The following is a 20844-nucleotide window of genomic DNA, read 5'->3' on the forward strand; positions in this document are numbered from 1 at the left end:
TTCTTATAACGGACTTTTATATCTCGCGTTTTCGTACCGTTATCGAACCGTCCCTTGATATTTAACTGCTGCCGTTTCTGCGCGTCTACGATCGCCGAGACCTGATCGCATAAACAACCGCGCGCCATTAGGGCCGGGGCATTAAACTTGCATCAGGACTCGCCTCCGCGTCCTCTCCGAGATCGATATCGCCGTACGGAGGAATCATGCAGGATCTGTCGATGTTGCACGCTATTTTAGCGAGCCCGGTGTATCGCGAAATTTTTCGTCAGTTGGCTAACGCCAACGTGAAAATTGATTATCGCACGCCGCGAGTCGGTTTTGCACATCGTTCAACTGCCCCGACTTCTATCGGCACATTTACGACGTGCCACTCTCTAAAAATCAATTAGTGAATTATCACTGGAAACAGTGAATAGCCACTGATTTGCAGTTATAAGTATACTACTGAAAATTTCAGTGGTATACTTATAACTGTAAATCAGTGGCTATTCACTGTTTCCAGTGATAATTCACTAATTGATTTTTAGAGAGCACCTGAACGGTGTTTATCGGGAAGCGAAATCTAGAATTCGGGACACGCGACGCTCATCCGATGGACGGAGATCGGGGGGCGCGTGAGGCGCGAACGTGGACGCCATAATTTTTAAATTTAATATTGTAATACGAGAGAGAAACGGGCCAAGTTTGCGAAGCGACACTTCTCTTCACCGCGCGAGCTCCCGTCGACGTCCGGCTTTAGGGTGGCGCGAATTTCGCTCGTGAAAAGCGGAATTCGCGAATCCGCTTACCGAAGTTTCGCCCGCGCGACAGCAACACCTTCCAGATACATTATTCTAGCTGTCGTACGGAGTCAAGTCGGGAGGAAATTCTTCGGATACGAGAATGGCAACCCCCCCAGCTCACCCCTTCCGCCGATTCTCTACTTTTCCCGCATGCCGACAGTCACCATCTTGTCACCCGGCACGTAACCCAAAGAATATCGACTTTCTACTATGTTTCGCTGCCAAAGAAAGAAATTTTTTAAAGAATGTATACAGAAATAAACTTTAACTTTCGTTATCCTGTTTCTGTATAAAACTGACATGAGTCTTGCTCTTATTCTTTTTAGATTAGACTTCTTGCATCCATTTTGCCGAAAATGTTATAGAATTATCGTTTACAAAAAATATGTGTAAATGTAAGAGCGCGTTTAGTTCGGGTCCGTGAGCTCGCTAGGGTCAAATGACTGCGCGGATTAGTCGTCCCCCTGCGGGGAAAGAAATATTTCTTCCAGAGCCGATAAATTCGTGAGTTTAACCAGCATCGGGCGAACGAGTCAGACATAAAAAGATAGAAAAAGGGTCAGATGTGAAGTCATGAATATATATCCTACCTCATAAATTTGTTGAATCATCGGCGTTGCGAGAAATTTTCGAAAGAAATTTATTGGCTAAGATCTTCATTAAAAATATTCATCGACGCACGATTGTCTAGGCTAGATCTTTATAATTATCCCCATGTAATAAAATAATATCTTGATAAGATACGGAGTCATGGATGATATACGATAATCCACTGATTGACTTTCAGAGAGTATAGTAAAATTTCAAAACGGTCATAAAATTCCTCGAAATGCCGTGTTGCCTCACGATTACATGATTTTCAGGATAAATTTTAAAAAAGTCTCTCCGTGTGTATGGATAAGTTTAAAAAATGAATTGGTATACATTTTACTCTTCGTAATAGGCGCTTACATTTCCCATTGTTGCTGCATTTAGTCATACTTCATGTTCCCCTCGTTGTACAGCTTGCAAAGGGTGCCACGTTGATTGATAAATTACCAGCCTTACGCAAACAAAATGGCTTAAAGGCAAAAACCTGTTTTTGTGTGGTAATCTATCCGGAGCATTACCCGGTTTTCTACTTGTCATTAATTGCGTCCGTTCTGTTACGATGGCATCCTCCGCAATCGAGCAAGGTCGCTCAGCTCGGCCATTTAAGGACATCATTTTGGCCAATTCGTAACTTATCTACTAACAGAATCGCATTCAGGCATATAAATATCCGCTGTAAGACGCAATAATAATTCAGTTTGGCGGAATCTGCGGGGGATAATCGCGGGATAATCCCCGGCTGCGTTCTAATCATGAGAACGGAACCAAAACGACGGCTAATTGCCCCTATCTATCACTTGCCCCCTAACTCCATTACCATTATACTGAGGCCAACTTTCAAGGCGTTACAATATCGGCGGCTGTTACAATGCCGGGCACGCCCGTTCGTCGATTGATCTTCGCCGTCATCCCCGACGTGCGAGTCTGCCGATCCCGTGCGCGCGTGTGTAACAAAGCGCACGTAGGTCCCGGCCCTCATTATCTCTGCCCTTCTCGGCGGCGACCTCCGCCGAAGGAGCGAAAGCCCCGGGCTCTTACGATCGCTTCGGGGATTCTCCGATCTGACGGTCGTTACGTCATTTCCGCTACGTCTGGCCGGTTCCTACCGGCGAATCCGACCGTCGCGTAATGCCTTCCCTCCTGGGCCTCCTCGCGGCAGCCTCCCCCCTCGGCTCGCGCGACACCCAGAGACAGACTCCGGTCACGTACAATATACCCAGAAGCGTTCGTTCTATACGTGGTGATCGTCCCTGACGGTGTATAGACCGGCGCGACGGCGGCAGCGGCGGTAGGCCCGGCTGCGCGGACGACCAATCGCGCCGCACGACTAGTGGGGGTGCCGGTAGGTGCGTCGCGACGGGGGGGTGAGAGGGTTCTCCACCGCCACCGCCGCCGTCGTCGCCGCCGCCGCCGCCGCCGCCGCCGCCGCCGCCGCCGCCGCCGCCGCTGCCGACGCAGGGGGCCGCAGCGCCGCGAGTTCTCCCGTCAGAGAGCCGGCAGCCCGCAACGCGAGTGTTGCTGCCGAGCTTCGATAACCGAGAGGCCGCACAGTGAGAATCGTCGCCGTCGCCCTCGTTCTCGCCGCCGTCGACAGCAGGGAACAGCCCGTAGAGGAGAGGAGAATTTCGCGTCCGCATTATCGGTTCCGACGTGCATTCGACGGAGTGGCTTTCCGCATCGGACAACGAAACGCCGTTCGCCGTCGGAGGCCGTCCGTCGATCTCCACGTCGGTTCTCGCGTAGTTCGATCTTCCCCGTGGTCTCTCCTCTCTCTCTCTCGCTCACTCTCTCTCGTTCGGTCTCTCGCTCGTCCGTTCGCTCGCAACCCCGTCGTCCTCGGGACGCCCGGCGTCGTAGCACCGCTCCGTGCCCGCTCCGATTCACAGAGACACGTATAACGTTAAACGTACGTCACTGTGCCTCGCACGAGTTCTGTCATTCCTCACCGCTGTCTTCTGCCCGTTCTACCTGCGATTGTCTTTTTCCCACTTTCCTATTCTGCCCGCCGTCCTGGTACTCCCTCCTTACCCGTCATCTCTCTCTCTCTTTCTCTCTCTCTCTCTCTCTCTCTACGTTGCCTCCCCCCCGCTCGCTTTAATCTCATCCGTTCTCAATCGCTCCGATCTCTGCGTCCGTACAGTACTTTTCGCGGTGCGCGAAGGGAACGAGAGAGGTGTGCCCCCTGCTCCATCAGCCGTTGGTTCTCGAGGAAGCGGACGAAGGAACAAACGGCCCGGAGAGACGGACGGTCTCCGGCGTGCGCGCGACTCTCTCTCCTTTCCTCCGAAGGATACCCCGTCAGTCAAGGACGACGTCGTTGCTCGCCCGTTAACGCGACGGCAGCAGGCCTCCAGGATAGCCCCGGAATCTGGAACCCGGTCGTCGGAGGCCAGCCCCGGGCTCGTGGTACCCAGGAATATTGCCGGGGAGGGAGTGTAACGAGTAACCAGGTGAGTGCGCTACTACTATTGGAAACTTGGTCGAGGGCTCGAGGGACTCTCGAACCGATCGAAATCCGTTACGTGTCGGCGACCCACCGTTTAACCGGGTCACGGCGGCGCCGACGGACGGACGGACGGACGGACGGACGGACGGACGGACGGCTGCGGCTGTATTCAACATTCTGACGAAATTCGCGCTGACGATTTTCTCGCCTGCCATATGACGTACGGATTTTATCGGTCGGCACACAGCCTGCCGCCGCCTCCGCCGCCTCCGCCGCCGCCGCTGCCGCCGTTAGTCGCCTCGCGAGAGGGGGCGATCTGTTACTAAAGGGTTGCACTGCAGTGCACGGTACGTGGAGGGGTGGTCTCGTCCCGAAAATTTCGCCGGGATGCCGTCGACTCTTGTTCGCCGGCCAGCCTTGTCAGCTACGCTACCGAAAGGCCGTAACTCGATCGTCTCTCGAACGTTCCGTTAGAGGCGAGCAAACGGAGAGACGGGGGACTTGTCGAGAGTGCCAGTCACCGGTGTCCAACCGGCGGATACCGGACGTCATCCCCTTGTGACCGGACGTCGTACGTCCCGTGCGGATCGATCGCGCGAACTCTTGGCTGTTCCCCTCGGCGACTCCAGTCGAATTTGGATCAATGATCTAAGGACTACGATGCGGGGCACCCGGCATCGTGCCCGTCCTGCGCATTGCGCCCGGCAGGACGTGGTAGCGCCGCGCGGAGAGCTCGTGTAAAATCCTGCGCAATGCCGGCTTCGCCGACGTGCGTGCGTGCGGCGCCGGCCACGGCGCCGACTCGCCGAGAGGGTAGCAATCTCCTCGGGATCGCTCCCCGACGATCCTCCGCAGCGATCCGCCGCGGTCGCAGAGCGCTGGAAATTCCGCCAGTTTCGCGGGGTGGACGCGCGAGAGGCTTCTCCGACCTCCCTCGTCCCCGGGACGCCGATTTCTCTTTCGACGGAGAAAGCCCGGCCTCACGTAGGGTTTCGACCGGGGGGTCTCATCGACGTTCGGCTTATCGTTAGCCGCGGAAAGGTGCGCAGGGCCGCTGGTGTGCTGCCTTCGCCTTGAGATCTTCGACCGATTTGCCGCGACCGGCTAGTAACACCCCCCCCCTCCCCCTCCCCGCCATTTCCACTCCAATTCTCGTACGTACAGGTACTCCGAACGACATAACGTAATTCTTATGATAATTGTTGGCGAGGTCGGGACACTCGACCATTCAAATGAATTTCTAAACAATAATCGGAGAACCGATTTTGATATAAATTAATGAGAGACAAGATAGCCAATATGATCCGAGCAGAATGTAGCCCAATCTGTATATACAGTGAAATTCTGTCTGTCAGCTGTATGTCCCTTGTACAATTCTGTATCAATGGTCCGATTCGAACCAAGTTTGGCAGTTATTCAGTAGGATTCTGCGAAAAATACGGGCTATCTTTTGATCCGGATAGCCAACTTTCCCTCCCGAAATCATTAGAGTTAGAATCTAAAAGAAAATAGAAAAAAATCAAGAAATTTTTATATCTAAACCCATGGAACGGTCTTGACCAAGCGTGGCAACTTATTTTATAGAATTCTGCGAAAAGAATAATGTAAAAAAAAGGTGACTCGAGGGAAAGGAGGCCCGAGCGAAGCCGGGTAAGGCCACTAGTGGTTTGTACAATGTGCGAATTTTATGCCGTTTTCCAAACGCCTTCCTGCGCGCCGATTACTTTCGATCTTAAGACACAGTTTTCTTTGGTGGAACCTTGTCGTCAGTAAATTCTCCTTTTTCTTAAAATTGATAAATGATGATAAATGATGCTTACTAGCATTTTATACAACCTTCCCCTTCCCGTCACATTTGCAGGAGAGGTTGGGAAAACGGTTTAAAAATTCACGCATTGAATAAACCATTGGGTTTTTATACACTGAAAACAAAATTTTCGCTACCATAGCCAATCATGATTTGCTAAAAATATTTTGCTGCCGTAACTATAAACTTCTGAAGCGCAGCAAACGGTTTGCTGTCGCACCTAATGCAATAGGCACAGTAGCAAAATATCAGCTCTCGCAACTAAATATTAGCTGTCCATATTTTACAACTGAAATTTGGTTACCGCATGCAGTTTTTCGCTACGGCACGTACATTTTTGTTCCGCGTACCGTTAGCTACATCCTGCGAGCCGTATTTGCTCTCTTATTGAATTTCTCGTCGAGAAGTAAACTTGGAGGGCTATTCTTCTCGAGAATTGTTTAAAAGTTTCTGCTAATTGTAAGCGCCACGTGAATTTCTCGGGATTGACCTGAGTGGAGTCGGTGTCTCCTTTCCAAAATTTGTAGTCGCGCGCGTCGGCAAAACGAATTAGATCGCTCGTTAATGAATCCCCTATTGTCTCGTCGCGACACTTGCCGAGAGAAGTTCGCCGAGAGTTTTCAACGATTGATCGTCCGCCGTAAAGTCCCCTCCCCCGGCGTGTACGCTCGTCGACCGTAAAGCGATTATTAAAGGGTAATATCGAGACCGTGCCGTCCGTACGGAGAAGGGAATTGCGGCCGCGTTTCGACTTAAGGAAGAGAAGCGAGGCAGGAGGCAGAGCTTTGTGTACCCGGCCAACCCCTCTCGGCGCGTTACGCTTCTCCTCGACCCTTGCCACTTCTATTTCGGCCCCGAGTCCGTTTCATCTCTCATCTTTCGTACGCGGCGCAGATGGAGCATCCGCATGAACGTGCACGGAGCCGTTTGTCGGACAGAACGGTACGATGGCGCGACAGAAGTAGATTTAACGAATAATCAGAGGGCGACGGTGGCGCTCACGTTCTTTGTCTTGGCTGACCGCGTTGGACGCGTTAATTGCAATTAGCGCCGTATGCGTGTAGCGTATTACCTGCACTAATAGAGAGTGGTGGTGGCCGTGATAACGTTAAGCCGGCGCTTTGCTTTAACGGGATATGAAATTTTACTCTCACGAAGATATAAGAGATATCTTGGCGGAGATATTAAAGTTACTTTTTATTTGTTTCCTACGCGCCGGAGCCCGCCGCGCGATAACGTAATTTTCCTTAAGCTAAGTATCACGATCTTGGCTAGTTAAGATTTAAAAGCCGAGTACATCGTGTCAGTGATTCAAGGCTTGATGGCCCGGCCCCGTCGTGAAAAGAAGATTAAGTGGCGGCGCAAACGCCGATTCGTTTTAAATGAGAACGTAGCAGGCAGTTTAATGGCAGAATAACTTCTCGCTTATTAATCAGCGATCAGTAGACAACCGATAAGCGGACTATTATTGCCCTGTCGCGTGTCCGAAGGCACTGTCAAAATTATCACGCCTGGACTGGACATTTATCTAATTTTCAGAAGTGAATTTTTATCAAATCAATCATTCGCCCATTACTGACAAACAATCGTTGACGTCTGAAAGATACGATCGATCAGCAAATATTACGCGGAAGATTAAGAAGGATTGTTTCTCGAAAGCCTATACACGGTAACGTGATGTTGCAGCAATGAGTACCACGGACCCTACCGGGGAGGGCGGAGGAGGGGGAGGAGGAGGAGGGGAGAGTGCCACGACGACAAATGTCGAGCAGATTGCATCCCCGAGCACGCCGATCACCACCGTGCCGGTGCAGCCGGCCGTTCAACAGCAACAGCAACCGCAGCAACATCCGCCGCCGTCGCCCCTGAGCGGCTGCTACCTTCTCGTGGTGCTTCCTGAGCCTCATACCGCACAACACAAGGACCTCATCTTGAACCGCCTCGCGAAAGGTGAGATATCGGCTTGTTTCACGCGATCGTAAGTCAAGCCTCGCGATCGTAAAACGCTTTTTGCCGGGATCATTAGCGACGAAAAAAGATACGAGACACACCGGGGAGACGTACCGACTGATCTCTTTCGCAATTAAACGCTCATTCTGGCCCGGAATGGCCGTCTAAGCACAAAAACCAGAAATTGCGTAAAATCGTGATACGACCTTGCAAAAGAGATCGGTCGTGTACAATGGAAAGACCCTCTTCTATGTCTCTCTGTCTGGAAAAGACGGCGTGAGCCACGCGTGATCCTCCGGCGCGCATTAACGCATATATGTGCGTACGATTGTACGCCGATGCGCGTGTTACAATTACTGTGTCCGCGTGAGAATGTCGGAGTCCACGTATCGGACACAATTAAATCTATTACCGATACGATGGTATATGCCGAGCTTGGCCGAGAGTGCACTTTACGATTGCCGCTTTGCGATTACGATCTTCTTCCGTTTCGGCGGTCGTATCGCGACGCCGCGCTTCCGGGTTAAGATCGCGCACATCCGTCGCATCGCTCGTTTCCTGAACGCGCGCACGACTGTGCACTGCCTAACGGTGCTCGTCCTCTTTCGATTATATTCCTTCCGAGTTATCGGACAGACTTAAAGTCGACGGACGGATGGTTGCTAGGCGGACACACACGTTCTTATTCTCATTCTCTCTCTCTCTCCGTTTCTCTTGTGCGAGAAGGGAATCGACATCGCGCGCAACTCGTTTATTCCTAATCGCCTGCCGGTTACATACTCGATATCGGGCCGCTAATTCCTCCGCGTTCATATGTACATGAATACATACACGTTTTCCCTACCGGCGCGCACGAGGGCCGGCGGCGCCGGTAAAGCTTCTCTCAATCGCGCGAGAAAGGCTTATAAGTGGCACTATGATATTAATTGGCTTTTATGGCGAACATTTGTTCGCTCGCGGATCACCGTAATCATACGGCAGTAATGCACGTCGAATGATCGATACGCCGATTTACACCCGCCCGAGTCGACTGCTCTGCGTCGAGAGAAATCGTTAAAACCATAAAATCGCTTGCAATCGATGTAACTTCGAGAAAGAAAGCCTCTAAAAAAAAAACGCCCCTAAATTTAGATATTCCTACACATCCAAGGAAAAAATATGTTCCCTACAGTAACAATCCTTTCGAAAATGACAGGGGACTGTCATGTACCTGTTATATCGCAGCGCCGATATTGCCATTACCGTCACGAAATTGTCGTTACAATCGCTATACGCGAATGTGTGCTCGGAGTGCATAATTAGCGACGCCAACGTGGTCCACATATTTAATTAGAAGCGATAAAACGGAAGCATAAAAGGGCCAACAAAAAGAAATATATTCATATTTCCGCGCCCTCGCGTTAAAGATGAGTGCAGGACGTTACGGAATTTTAATGAGACGTCGATTGCAAATTGATCAAAGGACTGATGAAAGATTTACGTCGCTGTAGCGGTCCTTTATGTACGTATTCATTTATGAACGAGGCTCTTTAGCTCTCCAGAACATCCCGCGTGCATTTCCGTTCATGCGCATTTTTAATGTGCCGATATAAGACGCTCCGCAGTTGGGATAACGGAATTTTCTAATATATTGCTTTTCCCAAGCGAGGACAAAATTAATGTACCAACGCTGCGTTTTTTAAAGAGAGAGGAGGGGAAAGAGGGAGAGAGAGGGAAGCCGACGTGCCGGAGTCTGTATTCGTGTTTTCCGCATTGCGCCAGCGATGATTTTTAACGGAGCGCTCGTCGACTTCTCGTTTAACGTTTTATCTGCCGATTTTTCAATCCTCTTGCGCGCAAATTCTATAGTCCGCCTCATCGCGGTCGTTTGCATTTGCGACGATGATTTCGCGATATGCCGTCCGATAATAGCGCCGTTGTATGTGTACGTGCGCCCCGTCACTTTGACGTTAACAGCGAATCACATTCATGCAACGTACACGGAATTTAACCTACTGCGATTAAATATTACTCACTCCGGTTATGCATTAAAATGTTCCGTTCTAAACATTAAAGCGCGCGCTTATCGTTGCAATTATTACGTTTCTTGCGAACATGACGAACGCGGAAACTCTTGTGCGCGGTTTAACGTTACGTTACGCCCAGAAAATAAAGTTTATGTAAAATCAAATCAATTTGTTTGAATTGTGACCTCACTAGACTTTTATTTAACTCGAAAGAAACGATTTCTTTACCCTGACCAAAATTTTATTTGACCGAGACCGGAAATTCTAAGAGAATTCGTATCTTTTTTCATCAAATCTAACAAACGTTTTAGTAGAAGTGAATAAAAATTTAGTAGATTCAAAGAAACATGATTTCAACGCAAGCCATTTGTTCGACCTAAATCAATCTTTTCTCTGGGTGTAACTTCCGAAGTTCGCAATTTATAGATTCATGCAATCTGTTTCAAGTTATTGAATTATTATTCTTGTAATAATAATCATTAATGCCACGTGCTTCTTACACCCCGAAATATCCGCCTCTGTTCCTTTCTTTTCCTCGCGTCTTTTCGATTTCTTCACTTTCCGAAGTCGGCACGTAGACCATCGAGATTACTTGCGCGGTCGCGGGCGAGCATCAAGATTCGCTTTACGTTGGACCTACACGCGGGAAAATAGCCGCGCAAAAACGTTCGCCGCGCTTCGGCGCGGCTTCCTCTCCGTCGCGAAGTGCAGGAGCACTTCGTGGCTCGTTCCCTTCGCGCGCGGACCTCCGTGTGGACCTCCTCTCCCTCCTCGCGTAAATTTAGCGGTAGATTTCGAGCCTGCGAGACATTTGCCGCGCCATTTGCCGCATGTTGCGGGCGTTACCGCGTGCTCGCGGCTTCGCCGAGTCCTTAAATACACTCAAAAACGCGCGCGCGCTCTTACGAATCCTCCATCGGTTCAAGCTCGAGAGCCTTTCGTCGCGCGAGCATAATTTCTAATTTGTTTTCTTACCATCTACGTTTGTCCACACTGCGAGTTTTCTCAGCGGGATTCTAATTGCACGTTCAAGCTGCTCCGCGCGGGCACAAAGGCGAATACGAATTTACGCAAGATCGAATCTCTTCTCCTTACGGATTTAGACCGCTTTCGTGGCAAGCGATTCGAAGTAACATGCCGTAAAACGAGGCTCTCGCAATTACCGCTTTACGATGTCCTTACGGGTTGTTCATTTCTTCGGCAAAGGCCGAAGGTCCTAATCCCCCGTTTTCGACGAAGAAGAAATTTTGTACGCCCCAGCGAGCCTTTCAAAGGCAAATTGCGAACGCTTTTGCGAGCGCGCACAAAGTTCGCGGGTCGCGGAATATATCGCGGGGTACACGGCGCGACGTAGCGCGGTATTAGATCGCGGAGGTGCGGCGCGGCTTTTTGAAAGGGATATTTTCCGCCCGGGTATTATCCTTTGCGACGCGTATTCCATTCGGTCCCGGCCGCCATTCAGCGTGAATCGCCAGGTCCACGTGCCGTGCATGCGGAAATAATAATAGCAATTTATTTTCGACGGACGATTCGCCTGTCTGGGAGGACCTTTTCGTTCGCTCGACGATTCGTACTCGCGTTTATAAAAAAAATTTTATGAATGCACACAGGAAGAAGCAGCGTGTTCCATATGCAAATGCCACGCTCTGCCCTCCCCATCGTTCTCTTTTTCATTAAATCCCACTAAATAAATCTCTTCGATTGCGATGTCAAGGGATTAAGAAGTGTGATATATTTTCGCCGTATATCCGCCGCGTGTGCAACCCGTTGATATTTCTACTTTGTTGATAGCGTGCTGCCACACATCCGTTCTATTTATAGTTGATAAATGGCCATGTTTACGGGTCTGTCTATTGGAGAGGCATCGACAGATTCTGACAAGTTTATCCACAACAATTTTACCTCATTATCGTACATATTCAAAAGACGTCACATATTACGAATCTTTTAGAACAATAAACTCTCTTTAGAACGAAATAGTTTTCTCTTAAATAAATTAATTAATGAAGGAATGTGAATCGCCAGTAGTTAATTAACGACAGAAAGACTTGTTGGACGACATTAGAGGCTCGCAGATGGTTTATTTATTTAATTCCGACGTTTCGACCATGCGAGTTGTGGACCTTTTCAAGGATGTCCTGTAGGACATGTATACATATGTCCTACTGTGGTCGTTACGTCGGATGGACGTGCCTTCGAACATATTTCTCCAAGTGATGCCCTCAAATGCATGTCAAACCCCCTTGTTCTAATTTAATATCGCTGACGTAATAATTATTATTAATTTCCTCGAAAAGGACCACAATCCGCATGGTCGTAACGTCGGAATTAAATAAATAAACCATCTGCCAGCCCCTAATGTCGTCCAACACCTCTTTCTGTCGTTAAATAAAAAATTCTCTATTTAAATGTAACTGTACACTGAGAAAAATTTTCATCGGATAAACCAATTGAATGGCGTTTCCGATGGTTAATTTTTTCGATCACGTTTTCCGATTAAATTATGGATATGTTCGATGAAATTTGTCCGATGAAATGCAGTTAGCGATAAAACTTGATCGAAAAACCGATCATATTTTCCATCGGACCTGCAATTTAATCGGATATATCCGTTTGTTATTATGTAAGTGGATTATTCGATTATATTTAATCAGATATTTTTCTCAGTGATTACGGGGCATTTTTTAGACATTAGTGTGCAGGGCATAAGCATTGCTGGGATATTATATGATTTTGGTCACCGGTTCATCCATCGAGCCACAATAAAAGTTGATATATTTTCTATGATAGCTATATGCGCGTCATCTCTAGAGGTGTGACATTTTGATGTTATCTTTATACGTAAAATATCGCAAAATACCCCAGGAACGTTTTTAATGTCATTTCTTTACATTTTGGAGTCCCCCAACTTCGTTTTAACACGTTTTTAAAATGCAAAATGACCCTCAACACGCAAAATGGCGTCCAAATAACGTTAAAAATCGCAATTTTCCTTAGTAAACGTTTCTAACGTCAATGCTGTATCACTTGTATCAGAGAAAAAGGTTGAAAATTGTTCAAAATCAACTCTGCAGCCGCGGCACTGGATGCCATCTTCGTCGTTAGTTACTTTCTCCTATGTGTTCATGCTATTTTAACATGCTATGTTTTATGTTACATTCTTGAACACATGTTTAGCCTTAATAAATGTCGTAAATTGTTCTATCGAAACATTAAGTCGTCTTATTATTGAAGCCCTGCCCACCTCTGACCACGGCATTATCGAAAACATTATCAAAATAACGCGAAATCCAGAAATCAAAACGCAAAAGATGCCAAAAAATAACATGAAAATGTCACACCTCTAGTCATCTCAGAACCCAGAAGGACTTTTTCGTTTCTCGATTTTATCCAATTCCGAGATGATTCCGCTGTGCGATTAAACGAGAAATAACGCGATTTTGTTTTATGTTAAATATACGCAAATGTGAAGCACATCTGTATCTTCCCAGGGTATCGTATTCTCGCGGGATCTCGTGGGATCGATCCTCGTTCATACGAGCGCGTAAAAGTGTGCACACCACCTCGCGCCGTACGTCTATTCTCTGCTCCACGCGGACGGGGGTTATAGGCCTTAAATGTCCGTTTGTATTTATAGAGCTACGACATGCATTTCGGGGAACCTCTCCTTTCGCCGATCTTCGAGGACGATACGCGCCCCTGATGTCGCGCGCCGCCTCTTAGTCAGCCTCTTACTTCGCGAGAGGGAATTCGTTTCTATGAACAAATCAAGAGACGCCACGGCGTTCCCTTATATTCTTATCGCTCCTCAGATCGGCATTAGTCATGGGCGGATAGCAGAAATAGATATCAGACTGTGCTGAAAATAAAGCGATGAAAGGCACTTTGATTTCTTCCTATCGAGATACGCCCAGTTTTAATGTGTCTTTCTTACACAATTCCCATGTTCTTAAAAAGGCGTGGAAAAGAAAGCTGCAAATATATCTGAAATATGTATACGTCTTTTGATGTAGGATGTCATCTTACGCTCACCTGAATTTTATAAATAAAGTTCAACGACAATTTTACGCATGGGTACGCGCGAGTGTCTGAATAAAATATATATTAGCGATCATAATCGTCAATCGCGATCTAAATATAGATCGCCTTGAATTTGTTGTCTCTGAAAACCGACAAGAACGTGTCCTCGAAGCCGTTGACCATATCGTTACGAAGGCGCGATTTCTTTTAGCGATGGCTTTTTCTCTGGTTATTGATACAGTTTTATATATAACTGCATTAGCCTGGGAGATATCAAATAACAAAAAGTACGTCTGTCAAAATAGCCGTGGAGATTATGCAAATTAATGATCAATCTTCTTATACAAGCATCTCATCTTAATAAGAAGATTTACAAATTTGATATGCAAGAGGCAAAGAGTGATTCACCAACTATATATCGACTCGTCTCGCCCGCAAGGTCGTATCTCGGTTTTACGATTCCGAACCAGAAAGCGTTTAAGCAGAAAAGACGAAAATTGCGTGCAATCGAGATACGACCTTGCGGAAGAGATCGATATACATATTATACTCTTGAAAAAGTACCAAAACCCGTATGGTCGAGACGTACACCGAGGAAAATTTCCATCGGATAAACCAACTAAACAGCGTGTCCGATGGTTAATTTTTCCGATTACGTTTTCCGATTAAATTATGGATACATCCGATAAAATTTATTCGATGATATGCAGTTACCAATGAAATTTGATTGAAAAGCCGATCACACTTTTCGTCGGATATCCAATTTAATCGGATATATCCGTTTGTTATTATGTAATTGGATTATCCGACTATATTTAATCGGATATTTTTCTCAGTGCAGGTGTTTGAAATAATACGACTTTTTTTACAGCAACTAATATTTTTTTGCTGAAGAAACAAAAATACACTGATAGAAAAATATAGTCATTTTTGGACCCAACCATATTTTTATAATTCCTCCAACGTAATTTATGGTTGACCTAACAATATTATAGTTCTCATAAACACAATATTGGTCCATGCAATTATAAAAATATGGTTGGGTCCAAAAATGACTATATTTTTCTATCAGTGTATATGTAAATGTTAATGATGAATTTTAACAATATGAAATATGTGTAGATTTAAAACCATAAAAAATACATTAAATGTATTAAACAAATATATATTAAATGTATAAAAAAAGATGCCAACAGTACGCGGTGTTCCCAAACGGTCACCCATTTAAGTACTAACCGCGCTCAACGTTGCTTGACTGAAGTGATCGGACGAGAACTTGTAGGTTCAACGTGATTTGACCGTTGGCGAAAGAATCTCTTCGAAAAAAGAGATTTGAGATGTAAACTTCTTTTTCAGTCTTCATATTACATTATTATATTTTTAAATAAATACATAATTTTAAATTATTTTTCAGTGCAAATTGTCGATAAACTTGTTGTTAAGCTACTTAATAATATGGATTTAAACAGAGTTGCACTGAGAAAAAGTTTCATCGGATAAATCAACTAAACAGTGTGTCCGATGGTTAACTTTTCCGATTACGTTTCCCGATTAAATGGATACATCCGACGAAATTTATCCCATAAAATGCAGTTACCGACGAAATTTTTTTCTGAGTGTAATAAGTCAGGCCAGTTGGGTCGAATATTGTCCACGTATTAATTATCTATAGATTACTGGCGAGTTGAAAAATTCTCACTTGATATTATTCTCTCTTCGTTTTTCATACGTTTGTAACGTTTTCCAGCGCGTAAATATATTTCCGTATTCTCGTATTAAAAAAGCTATTCTTTTCGCGACAGACGCTGTCCTTCGTCAACCGAGCGCGCGCCCGCGCAGCGCGCTGGGTCCAATTACAATTTCGCCAATCGATGGCGATTCGTTATTTACGTCGGTAAATAACGCGAATCGAGGGGGTCCGAATATTTCGCGGAACTCCGATTGTGTCATGCGAAACTTCGCACGCACGCAACTCGCGTCTATGCCTCTGCGTGACGCACCTTGCGCTCACTGAGGTGAATATTTTATTAGGGAACAGTATCTATTATGAACGTCAAGTGAATGCATGGTGATGGCTCGCTATAAATAATCATGTTCAATCTTCTCTCGGGACACGAGATAAAACTGATAAAATTTCGGCGGTGGACTCGCCGTAGATAAGCCCGGGCTTATACGCATACAATGTTTCCTCGAAACTGAACGCTCGGGATCGAGTTCGCGGAAAGGGTCGATTTCAATCGCCGATTCAGCCGGGGTGAATATACGGAGGGTATTTTTTCTTTGGCGCACGTGCCCGATCAATCGCCCCGTATTTTCGTCGTGGATATAGATTTTCAGGTCGTCGCCTCTAAGTATCCGCGTAATTATCGAATATACCGAGTGATTCGCACACCCCTCGGTCGCGTGTGTGGCAACGAGGCGCATGCATGCGAGTGTGCGGGCACGCAAACAGGCACCCCGGGTCCGTATGACTCTCTCGTATCATGCATGGTGCTCGACAATGTTTGGATTATCGGCTTTTCGAAATAGCGATCGGTCGTACTGTATCTATGGCGCGTCGCGCTCTGTTCGACGCTGCGATTCGGTAAATATCCCTCGACGAATGTCCCCGCAACTGCACAAATCAGAAACTTCAGCCGTTCGGAAACGTTTTAGTTGAAGGCTCCACGAAGTTGTGCGTAAATATTAACATTTACGACTGTTTATGCGGGAATCGCGTACAGACTGTATCGATCCGTCGGGACACATAGATATGAAACAATGCGACACGCAGATATGGAGCAATGCGAAATTAGTTTCAGTCGTGCGCTGTTCTTAGCGAAATTGCTCGGCTTATACATGCATTACGTAAATAGTTTCTACACTTAAAGCGTATATTACGTAATATAATATATAAATAAGTTGCATGCGTCATCCTGGGTAAAATTAATGGATTTCCTTATCGCCCACGAAATTACGAAGTGAACTTAATGAAACAATAAATTGCTAAAATTATAATACACAAGAGGGGCGCCGTTCGTCACGCATCTCGGGGAGGAAACACGGCCATATTTATTTTGAAATTACGATCAGCGTCCAATTAAGTCGGAAATGTTCACCGCCACCGCGTCAAGTATCATTCTGCAATCGCCGGTGCCATTTTTAACGTCCACTCCCGGCCTCATAAATATTTCCGTATACTTTTAAATACGCGATTCACAGCAAGGTGCCGTTAGAAAAATCGATGCCGCGCGGCTTCTATACGATAAATGTGTTGAATCATGTATACTAATCAACGTAATCGAACATAATTCGCTCGTGCCGCGCTGTTATTTCGTGCGCGATAAACCGGGCGCTCGCGAGATTAAAAGAATTTTTAACGACACTCACAAAACGCGCGTCGAGAGCCTCTCTTTCTCTCTATTAAAGAGATTGCTTTACATGCGGCTGTCTTCGTTATTTTCCGAATGGCGTTTACGGTATCAAATTTAACGCGGGAGATTTAACGGTGCGAAGGGAGTCCCGGGAAAGAAGACCAACTCGAACTACTCGCCGTCATTGATACTCGCGGAATTAACGTGCCAGACAAATTTCGAAATTATTTGGAACTTCCGGCGGAGTTCGCGCGCTGGGCAACGCAATTAGCGAATAATATGGAACGGCGCGCCCCGTCGGTAGTTTATTAAACGCAAACTTATTTTCGCGCTCCACGTCCGACACAATAGCGAGTGGACCGTGGATTGTAACGTGGAGTGAAATTTATACCTCTCGTTAATGGAACAATCTCGACAGGTATTTTAAGTGTGACATTTCATTCTCGCTCGCTGGAACGCGACGCTATTAAAGTTTCGTACAAAAAAAAGGAGGGCGTGAAAAGGCACAATGCGGCGTCGCATGTGGGAAATCAAGAGATATGATAATGCAAGAGTTCGGAGAAAAAGTGAACAATGGTCGAGGAAAAGAGGCACGGAGAAGAGAGAACGTGTGGCGGCTAAGAAAGGAGCAGATATAAAAGGGCGATACGGATCGGACGACTTTTTTTTTTGTTTGGCATAAATGCGCCATTGCGGTAATGATATAATTACCATCGTATATACCTGTCGAGATAATGAAAGTACGCACGGGGAAAAATCGACGACGTTGACCGAGCGACCTTTTTGTTCGGAACAGATGCGCCACTGCGGCAATGATATAATTACTATCGCGCCGTATAGACCCGATAACGCTAATGAAAGTACGTGCGGAGAGAAGGATAGGAGATGGACGATGGGACGGAAGAAAAGACAGATTTTCAGTGCTAAAAAGATTGAGATGCTGAAACCGAGAGTGAAAAATGAGGAGAGGAAAGAAGATGAATAATATCTTAGGGGGGAAAGGGGGGGGGGGAAAGGGCGTGACAGACGGAAAGAAAGAGAAAGCGGGAGAGACGAAGAGAGACAAAAGGCGGAATAATGATCGGAGCGAAGGGTTGCGAGGAGGGAAAAAAAAAGGAGGGACACGTGAGAGAGCGAGAGAGAGGGAGAGAGAGAGAGGGGGGGGGGAGAAGGAAGGTGAGGCGGTGGAAGGACGAGAGGGTAAGAAGGTTGCAAAAAGGAATAGGGCAACGGCGACGGTGAGGGTGAACGAGAGAGGGCGAGAGTGTAGCTGTAGGTTGATGCGGCATGCGCATGTTGGTACCTGCCTACGGCCACATCCCCGCAGTCCCAGAACTTCGATCAATAATCCATCCACTCCGGTTCTGAGTGAAAACTGTCGCTAAGCCGAAATAACGATGTCATTTCATCTTCCCCGCCACGCGCGATCGAAGTCGGCCGTCAGCGCGTCCGTACGTAAAAGCGCGAAAAGAGAGAGAGATAGAGAAAAGGAGGAGGAAGAACAAAGAAATGTGCACGAAGAGAGCTCGGGGGAGGGAAGAAACGGGGGGTACAGAGGGAGAGGAATAATGACGAAGACCGGCGAATCGGCGGACTGGATCGTGCGCACGCGATGAAGTTACAATTAAAGAAAGAAGTTACATCCCAGCAAGATAAGACGGCCTTATTTGTTAATGGCGGGGGGGAGTGACGTGAGCGGTATCATTACTGCAACTTGGAGCGCAAGAAACTTGCAAATTTCACCTCGCAGCAGTGCCCTTTGTACGAATTATCGGAAGTATTCGAGACGGGAAATAATTGTATTGTAATACATACAAGGTATAATTTACTGACACACTTGCGGGGTCGGAGGAGCGGGATGAGGCGCGAGATGAGATGAGATAAAAGCATCGCGTATATTCAATGAGCAGCGGCGGCAAGGTCGTCGTTCACGGGTCAAGGGATAATTGGAGTGAAGGGTGTGTATCCTGTCTCGAGTTCCTAATGAGGATTAAAAGTTTTAATTTCGCATCCTGCGGGGGCGAACGCGTCACGCTCGCTCGCGCTGAGCAAACTGCGAAAGCTGTCCTCTCTCGTGAAAAAAAAACGACCCGACGAGGAAGGGGACGTCTGATCCTTTTAGCGACGATTTAATATTGTTCGACAAATTGCGCTCGACGGCGATCCTTTATTGCCCCTTTAAGCTCGTCCTCGCGCGACAATTCGCAAAACGAGGCGGACGTGACGGGTCTTTGCGAGGGTACCGCGAAGACCCGTGATATATCCGGGAAGCGCGGCCGATAAAGTTATCTTTCGCGGATTATCGGGCGATTATATTACTGACCTAAATCTCGCGTCGGGAACAGTGTCGGTGAGACATTAATAGAGTCGCCGCGTCGCCAAGAATTACCACGGCTGTCAGATGCAGTTACACCTTTTATTGGCGCATCGCGCCCGGAGGGATGGGAATTCCGTCTTGCCGAAATACACGGGATATCTTTCATCCAATAAAAATTCCGACGCCTCTTTCATTTGACAAGGGAAAATTCCCGATAATGAAATCTTAATCTCGCGAAAAAAATGTGGCAAAGCTTCGTGAGACGTTGCTCAAGAACACTCGGTATAATGTCATTACATGTATTTTTAGTAGATATCGGCACAAGGCTAACGTTGTAGAGGTATTTCTCAATGCTGCATCATGTGTTACCGTTATACACCGTCTCTAACATTATTTAACACCATATAACACTTTATTTTCCACCTGATATTATCTAATATCTATATAACAGCGTATTATATACCGTTACCTCGTGTCCACGCACATGACGCGTTGTGTTTACGTTCATATGGTTTTGCAAAATAAATACGAGGATAAAATCCCGCACCCTGTGCGTTCATTCGATTAGATTCATGACGCGAATGCACTCGCGCCGATTGGGCGGCGAGCATCCAGAGGGCACAAAAAAAGAAGAAGCGAAATTAGCTTCACACTCGCGATCCGTGCCCGCCGTCACGGAATTTCGAAATATTGATACGAACGAGAATTTGTTCCATTGCAAAGTCTGCGCCGAGCTTATACCGGGTGTACTAAAACCGCCAGATATCCTTTTAATCATAAATTCTTTATGAAAATTTCAAGACGAAAATTCTCATACAAAAACGTCGAGCTATAATAGTTTTTAAATAATAAGCGATTATGCATATTTCACAAATGATAGGCCTGAGATTTCGCGCGCTCAGGTACGGCGACACGACGAGTGATAAAAGTGTTCCTCTGAATGTCGCCCTTTTTACCATAGTAATAGCTTTCACGGTAACTGATATTGATCGACCACTGTGACAGCTGCAACACTTTGAAGTTACAAAATGTTGCAAATTACTCGAAATAAATGAAAGGGCGACATTCATAGGCACACTTTTATCACTCGTTATGTCGCCGTGCCTGAGCGCGCGAAATCCCAGGCCTGTCATTTGTGAAATTTATAATCGCTTATTATTTAAAAACTGTCATGGCCTCGACATTTCTGTATTAGAATTTTCCTCTTGAAATTTTCTAAAGAATCTGTGATTGAGAGGATATCCGGATGGTTTTAGTACACCCTGTATGGAGGAGGAAATCCCTCCGGAAATGTCTTTTCGTTCATATTGATTTCATATGGTATCGAGTGACGATATTGAATGTATCGCTTTTTTTTCCGGTATCGTTTGCGAGGGGAAAAAGGGAGGTGAAAAAGTCGTGCTAATCTTCCACACAGTTGAAAAATCGCGTAACGCGAGAAGCCTTAGACATCGATGCCTGTTTCTATCGCGCTAATAACATCTATACTATGTCGAAGAGAGAGAGAGAGAGAGAGAGAGAGAGAGAGAGAGAGAGAGAGAGAGAGAGAGAGAGAGAGAGAGAGAGAGA

The 20844-nt window shown here is 46.6% G+C and overlaps 1 protein-coding gene across 1 annotated transcript in view; it reads left to right on the forward strand.

Moving 5' to 3' along the window:
* The first annotated feature begins 2879 nt into the window (after positions 1-2879).
* Positions 2880-20844, forward strand: part of LOC105564339 (microtubule-associated protein futsch) — a 57868-nt gene continuing 39903 nt past the window's right edge. Inside the window, exons 1-3 of the mRNA XM_012016643.1 lie at positions 2880-3282; positions 3517-3826; positions 7316-7579. Of these exons, the coding sequence (XP_011872033.1) occupies positions 7318-7579 (262 nt within the window). The 5' untranslated portion in view covers positions 2880-3282; positions 3517-3826; positions 7316-7317. The remainder of the gene's footprint in view (positions 3283-3516; positions 3827-7315; positions 7580-20844) is intronic.

This window comes from Vollenhovia emeryi, unplaced genomic scaffold (assembly GCF_000949405.1).
Source record: "Vollenhovia emeryi isolate VEMERY1.0 unplaced genomic scaffold, V.emery_V1.0 DF939166.1, whole genome shotgun sequence".
In the NCBI taxonomy this organism is placed as follows: Eukaryota; Metazoa; Arthropoda; class Insecta; order Hymenoptera; family Formicidae; genus Vollenhovia; species Vollenhovia emeryi.